This window comes from Leuciscus leuciscus (genome assembly GCF_965113295.1).
Source record: "Leuciscus leuciscus genome assembly, chromosome: 12".
NCBI lineage: Eukaryota > Metazoa > Chordata > Actinopteri > Cypriniformes > Leuciscidae > Leuciscus > Leuciscus leuciscus.
The window spans coordinates 9,213,616-9,221,798 of NC_138736.1; the positions used below are offsets into that span (position 1 = coordinate 9,213,616).

The 8,183-nt window shown below is 34.6% G+C and overlaps 1 protein-coding gene across 1 annotated transcript; it reads left to right on the plus strand.

Annotated features, from left to right (window-relative positions):
- Nucleotides 1-131: 131 nt before the first annotated feature.
- LOC309511779 (forkhead box protein H1) lies at nucleotides 132-7,235 on the plus strand. The gene is made up of 4 exons (XM_082187117.1): nucleotides 132-1,271; nucleotides 1,378-1,473; nucleotides 1,596-6,862; nucleotides 6,987-7,235. The coding sequence occupies exons 1-3, from the start codon at nucleotides 1,122-1,124 to the stop codon at nucleotides 2,154-2,156; spliced, it is 807 nt and encodes a 268-aa protein (XP_082043243.1). The 5' UTR covers nucleotides 132-1,121; the 3' UTR covers nucleotides 2,157-6,862; nucleotides 6,987-7,235.
- The last annotated feature ends 948 nt before the right edge of the window (nucleotides 7,236-8,183 follow it).

The following is an 8,183-nucleotide window of genomic DNA, read 5'->3' on the forward strand; positions in this document are numbered from 1 at the left end:
TTAAATTCATCAAAACGGACAATAAAGTAATGTAAATGATTGATTAATCACATCTAACATAAACGTTTGTGTTTTTATATATATATAAACGTTTGTGTTTATATATATATTTATAATATATAAACATATATATTATAAACAAACTTTTTAAAGTTAAATGTGATTAGTCGCAATTAATCTATTTGACAGCACTAGCCTAAATGCTGTTCTTTTGAACTTTCTATCCATCATGAATCCTGAAAATTGTATCACACTTTACACAAAAATATTAATCTGCACAACTTCCAACACTGATATGTAATAATAAGAAACGTTTCTTAAACAACACATTACTGTATTTTTTTTATTTATTTTTTTATAAATGCAACATTGGTGAGCACAAGAGAAAAAATAGCAATAGCCAGTTCAAATTAGGTCTACAAGCCAAACCCTGGAGTTATGGCAGAAATATTCAAGGCAAAGCTTAATTGTAAATAAGTAAGTAAATAAATAAATGCTGATATTTCTAGCAACTCCCTTTGTTATAGCCTAAGTCATAAGCTGTTTTCTTTGCTTTGTTAAATTAAATAACTGTAAATAAAAGAATGCCTATTAATATAAATGTAATACAAATAACAATAATAATGCCTGTTCCATAAGTTAAATATACTTATGACTTTTCCAGACTTTTCCAGACTTTTAGTGTAAAGAATTAACTTACCATATATACTGAATTAAACACCACAGAGCCTGTATTTAATTTGGGGAGCAAATATAATCCACCTTTATTTATACAGTAACATCTAGGCCTATTATTTGCACCGTGGGTGGCTAGACTACTTCATTTGTCCAAAACAAACAAGAGGCATAACATTAAAATATGCCCACTGTTTTAGACTGCTATTTCTTAAAAACAAAGTAAATCAACAATTTACCTCATTCTTGTTGCAGGTAGAATGCCAATGCATATTTTAGAGGAATATAGCTTAAGAAAACGCCCGGCCATTCACACTTCTTTTTTATGAACAGCAGTTAGGCCTAATGGAATGCAACACCTATAGACCAATTGAAAGCTACAGCCTGGATATAAATGGAGGCTGATCTTCTCAGTGTTCAGTCTGAGTTTGGACCAGGAGCTCATCATGATGACTAACGGAGGATTCAATGTTTTGCTGCCAAGATCAAGCGTCGTTCCGAGGAAGAAGTACAAAAAATACTCTACAGGAACATACATCGGACTTATTGCATATGCAATTCAAGATTCACCGGATAAGATGCTTACTTTCAAACAGGTAAGTTAGCCTAACATAAGTCATGAATTATTGAGATGGGCCTATAAGATTTAATAGTGTCTTCCATTTCTATGAAGTAGGCTAACATTGTACCTTATTTGTGCAGATAATGAAGAAGCTGGAACCATTTGTCTTCGGAGACAAAAAAGGCATTGAGAACAACATCAGAGTCTGCCTGTCATCAAACAGGTGTTTTGCAAAGGTGCGTAGGCTATAACTTATTACGTTTGTCCTAAGGCTATTTTAGGCTATTCTATTTTTTAAGCATCGAATCACACTGTATTTGTGTATTAGTAACAGTGTTTTCTATTTCGTGTGTTTTAGGTTCCAGTCGATCCGGATTATCCAAATCCTAAAAAGAACTTCTGGAAAGTGGATGAGAGTGGCATTACTCCAAAAATGTTTCGCCGACATTTCAAATACATAATGAACGTGTTTCCAGACCTATCCGTTCAGGCACTTCAGGTGGATGAAGAAGATAATTCTTATGCTCCTGAGCCTCTCATGCCTGTCAACACAGTCGCGGAAAACAAACGCGAAGTCAAATTCACAGGCCCATTTTCCATAGACTCAATATTAAAGAGCGACCGCGAAGTGAAGCGCATGCGCAGCACGTGTTTGGAGGAATCCCCACGCTATGTAGACGCACAATGTGGAGCGACCAAGAGAAAAAACTTGAATATGAATATTACAAAAAATGAATATGACACAGTGGAGTGTTATTACCCTGTTTCAGCAGTGGGATGTCAATTTGTCTCAGCAAAAAGACCTCGTATGTCTTCAGGACCTCCGTTTGGACTGTCTTTGCCTCCACAGCTCCCATACGATCACCCCGTTCTCCTCAGATCTCCTTTAATGTTTGATACTAGATATGTCAGTTGGTGAACATCCAGAGTGACCAAATGTAAATATTCTGAAATTGCACTTTATCTTTAACTTCTTTTTTTTTTTTTTTTAAATAAAAACGGTGTTCTTTGCATTTGATTGTGGCTTACTCAGCTTGATTTAGATCTGAAGACATTTACTATTTATTTGTTTCTAATAAGAGGCTATTAATATAATATATACAAGCCTAATATTAATTGTGCACTTTTATAAGCTACCATAATAGCCCTAATAGTTAATAGGTCTACTGTAAACGTATACGTTTATTTGTAGAGTAGCCTAGCCTATTTCTAATAGATTATTTCAGTCTAAATCTGTATGATAATATTGCAATAGCTATAAAGTCTGTAATATCATCTTAAATATTTAGTAACCATCTTAATGACCTATATTCATTTAGGGACTACAAAGAATAGATTTGAACTTAAAAAAAATTGCCTATAGGCCTAGTCATACAAAAAGCTAAAATGTTATTGAGGCATTTACACACTTTTCTTTTTTTTTTTTTTTTTAAGCCCATGTTTCAGTAGACTATAATATTGTTAGGCTGATGAACCTAAATCAACCCCAAACATTTACAAAACATTAAACGTGAGATCTCAGAATACAAGGCATTTAGGCCTATCAGATAGCCTATTACCATTAAAATAATGTTTGTGCACGCCAAACAAAACATGTCGATCAGTAGGTAATCGGTGATTAGCACATCATCCAAGATAATGTTCATATAATAGTGGAGACGATTTCCCGTCAAAACTGGTTTACTTTGCGCCACAAGGTCTATTTTCGCATTTGCCACGGGGTGGCAGTAAAACGTTAATGTTAGATATTGACGAAAACTAAAATTAAATTATGAACATTGATGTTTTAATTGATTAACTAGACCTAAAACACGGGCAATAGGTCTATAAAAACCGATAAAAATAGATCAGAAATGGACCTAGCTATACCAAAACACATTCACATTTTGAAAATATTAAATAAACGAAGTAAACATAGCATGTGCAATAACACTATTGATATATTATTAAATTATGGAACATAAAACATGTCAAAAAATAAGCTTTGATGTGTAAAAAAAAAAGCTTGAATAGGCCTGTCATATATAATAAAATGTCGCTTAAAGGAAACTGTTATACTTATTTGTAATCTTTAACAACCCACAAATTAAATACTGATGTCAGTTTTGGGCTGTAAAAGTCTCAAAGTCAAAGGCTTTTTAAAAGTTTTGTGTAATTTCCACAGAAGATAATATCTTCTGTATCGATTTTAAGTAGCGGAGCAGTAACATAACATTAGCAGTAACTTTGATGGCCCGAAACCTTTTTGTCCAACAATTTTGAGCTTTCTCTATTCCATATAGCACCTTGATTCTTTATCAATTATCCACCCAAACACACCACTGAAGAACACTGATTACTATATGATTATGACTTAAATATTTCTGTCCTAATATTTCTGTAGATGTCCAAACCTGTTCAATGAGGCGACACCATTTGGACTGACCATGCAAAGATAAGGGATGGCAAATATACCACAGACTAAAACTGTTTGTCTAGTCTTAAAATAGATACTCATCTTGATGCTCTTTCCCCTCTTGTTTGATTTTACAACACTGTAAAAAAAATTATATGATCAATAAGTTATGACAACATGTTTTTACATTGCTTTAACTCATCAAAATAAGTAAAGAAATGTTCTACTATTTTTTTATAAATTATCTGAGGTTCAACTATTTAGTAAGTTTAATGTAATTTAAGTTGAAATGAAAATTGTAATTTAAGTTGAAACTTAAAAATTTGAAGGGTTGTGAGAAAAAAAAAGCTGTATTAGCATTTATCTTTAGGTAAGAACTTACAGAACTTGTGTGGACAGATGGACAGAGTATTTTATTTAAAGTAAAAGTATAATAAACGTGTTTCCTGGCCTATCCGTTCAGGCACTTGAAGAAGCTAATTCTTATTCTCCTGAGCCTCTCATGCCAGTCTGCGAGTAAAGTATTTTTGAAACTAATGATACATTATGCCGTCTCTCTGTGCCCACATCTTGATGTTGACTGTCCTGCAATAACGTAAACTACCCATTATCTCATTTAAATAAATAAGTCCACTGAGTACACAAGTCTGTGTTGTTTTGGTGAGTGTAGGTTGTAACAGGCATATACAATTCTTTCTGCACCTCCATCATGATAGTGGTGCTCATTCATACAGTAGTGGCATAGACAGGTGGAGATATCACAACTGCAATAGAGGTAATTGCACTTTTAACAGGTGTTATCAGGAAGTAGTCTTATTCTCTAGTCACATAATTAATACTTGTCTCACATGCATTTGGTTTCACATTCACAGTCCTGTTGGAACTGGTACATGCACTCAAGAAAAAAAAGGATGTATAAGGAGAGATGTCTTTAATTATTGGATTATGGAATTTTTTTCCAGTGATAAAAAATGTTTACAAGCTTTTAATTTATACAATTTAGTTAAAGTAAAAAATTTATTAAAATCACTAAGAACTAAATCCATAAAAAGATTCCATGATGGGAACCCCTTAAAAGCTTCTAAGCGTCTGTAAGGCCCCCGTTCACACCAAGGACGATAACTAGGCCTATAACGATAACAATAAAGATATAGTTCTAAAAATCTATCTATATAAAAGGAAAGCAGAGTCCATGCCACAAGATACTGTGTTGTTCGGTAATCATTGAAAGTGCTAAAAAATCAACAACAAAAAAATGTGTTACTTCGATCCACAAAACACCCTCAACAATCTGCTATGAAAAACACTAGATCCATTTTTTTCTAAATAAAATGAAATAAACAGTTAAGACAAAATAAAAGATGGTGTTTTATGTTTTATAATTTAATTGTTATTGTGTGTGCATTGAATGCACCAGTAAAAGTTGCATGCAGTTGAGGGTGTGTGGACACAGCAGCATCTCAATCTCATGTGAAATCTTCATGATGAAGGTTTTGCTTCACCACATATATATGAATGCTGTTTAAGGAAGTATTAAACTCTGAAGGCCCTCCAATTTCCACAACATTCAATATTTACATTACAAATTCAATATTAGAATTTAAAATGTTTCTCTTCAGGTTTATATATTGAATATTATAGACACATTTAATAGTAAATATTAATATTAGATAATATTTAAAAAATTGCTTTGGTACCACAGCAATTGAAAAGTCAGTTTAGGCTACAGCATTTAGCAAATAACATGTTTACAAGCTAATAGGCATATGGCGCTTAACATTGTCTCATATAGCCTTTAAATGGGGTTTTAAACATGCCTTTATATATTTGGAAGTAGGTCCCTCGCAAAGGGATCATCATATTTCGGGGTATTTGTATTAAACAGTAAAGCCCTTTCAAGACAAAGTAAAGTTCAAATAACGTTTAACACTTTGCAAACGAATTCGGCATTATTTTAGATCATGTCTGTTAACAGATTACTGTCATAAAAACTAACCGGCCACTACGGTCTTATTCCACGGCTAGAGACAGAGATAAGAAGATACAAAACTACCTTAGCCCCGCCCATCAGAGACGCACCAGTCACGTTGGCCACGTCTGCACTGAGTACGTGAGGTCATGCACGTTTGACACACACCTTAGTGTTTAGTGAAACAGGTGATTATACAGCACTGAGGGCTGAGTGAGCACTAGTGTGATCCTTTTAGTCACAACAGCGTTTCAACATCTCATGGGTGGACCAAGGGCTTTACATGATGGTTTCATCATATTAACCCTATAATTCATGATTTATAAAATCTGTCTGTCTGTCTGTCTGCCTGCCTGCCTGCCTGCCTATCTATCTATCTATCTATCTATCTATCTATCTATCTATCTATCTATCTATCTATCTATCTATCTATCTATCTATCTATCTATCTATCTATCTATCTATCTATCTATCTATCTATCTATCTATCTATCTATCTATCTATCTATCTATCTATCTATCTGTCTGTCTGTCTGTCTGTCTGTCTGTCTGTCTGTCTGTCTATCTATCTATCTATCTATCTATCTGTCTGTCTGTCTGTCTATTTATCTATCTATCTGTCTGTCTGTCTGCCTGTGTACCTGCCTGCCTATCTATCTATCTATCTATCTATCTATCTATCTATCTATCTATCTATCTATCTATCTATCTATCTATCTATCTATCTATCTATCTATCTATCTATCTATCTATCTATCTATCTATCTATCTATCTGTCTGTCTGTCTGTCTGTCTGTATGTCTGTCTGTCTAGGACAGATTATTACATTTGTGTCCTCAATATATTTTAAAAAGTCTTGGCCTTTCATTAGAAAATAAGTTAACTTGGGTTTATGATCATGTGATCATGTGCCTTTGTTTTGATGCTGTGAACATGTTGTGTGGACCGGAGAGGAAAGTCCTATGACTGGCTATAAGGTCAAAAGGTGGATAAAATGATTAACAGAGAGATCGCACTAGCAAGGCAGCTGTGTCCATAATCGACCTCAGCAATGGAGTAATTATTACCACTGCCTTTGGCTCCAGTTTACTGAAAAATCAGTGGGCAAGTAATTTCTTCATTGAGTACTTATTTCACTTTATTTGCTCAACCTTCAAAGACACTTGGATACTTTCCTTCAGTGTTTATTTTTATAACCACTGTAAAGCATGAGCTTTGCACAAGGGCAAAACATCTCATTTGCATTTCTCAGCACTATGAGGTGAAACTTCCATCTTTATATTTCCAGAGAATTCAATTTTCAAGCATAGACTGCGGAACCAAACTCTCCAGCTTTGGCAGATGAATCAGAAGGTGACTATTTGAACTGTTTTTCTTTTCTCCAGAAATTCCAAACCCAGTTTTCCTGTTTGTTGTAATATCAATACCTGTGGCCCTCCTGTGGTGCAGAAGTCCTGTTTGGCCTCAACAGTTTCCCCATCTAGCCTAAAATACATGGAAATATAACAGGTATACTATATAGACTTATGTATGTTGTTGATTCATGGATGACACAAATAATTATCACCTTTCTAGACTTTTGTGTTGCAGTCAAGCAATGTTTAAAACCTAAAGATTTGGCTTGGACAAGATGGTTGCTGGTTACCTTGTAGTGTCGCCTTTGGCAAGTTGTTAGTGAATGAGTTTAGGTCCTGTTTTAAAGGTTATTTTCATGGAAAACAAAACAATGTCAGGTCAGAGCAATTTTCCCCTTCAGTAATCAGTTGCATCTTATCAGCAAAGGCAATGACCTGTAGCAAGAATGCAACCATGTTGTCAGGTCAGAGTTAAGTGGACATGGTGGATCAGAGGGAGTTTTCATGTAGGTGATCCCATGCATCCGGGCCCTTTGTATCAGGCGAATTAGCTCTGGTACAATAACACTTATGAAATCAATCCACTTTCACCTATTGGTGAAGACGAAGCTGTGAAAATAATTCATGCAGAGTGGTTTATTTGGCCGGGGAACAGCCCAGGGTGTGTCTGGACAAAACTGCTGTGAGAAACGAAGCAACAACTGTGTGAGCTGTAGACCATTTGTAATAATGACATTAGAAATAGTCAGTAGTCAGAAAGTAGCACATCTACACCAAATATTTATTTCACAGTGAAGAATTATGCCTTGCAATTTATGGCTGTAGTTATTGAGTAACTTTATCATAAGCATCAAAGTGAACTGAGTAGTAAAGTTGCCCTTATAATTGTTTTGACAAGTATTGATAATGGAGATAAACTGATCGAAGATCATATAACAGCCTCTGTCAGAAATGACCTCTAAAAATATTATGCCTGTTCCAGTGGCACTTCCTCACAGCTGAGACATGATGAAGATTAAGACTTTGGTTGGACTTCTTTGGTTGTTTATATTGTCTGTTTATGAGCTGCTGTATGTGCTATTCCACAACACACGTTAATACATAATCCATAAAACTTTGATCGCACATGGAAGAGTTGGTCTTTGCACATCATTGCCTAGTTCATCATTTATTAACATCTACTTCATGACCTAATTCTGCAACTTGTTTATTTCATCTTCTGTGAAT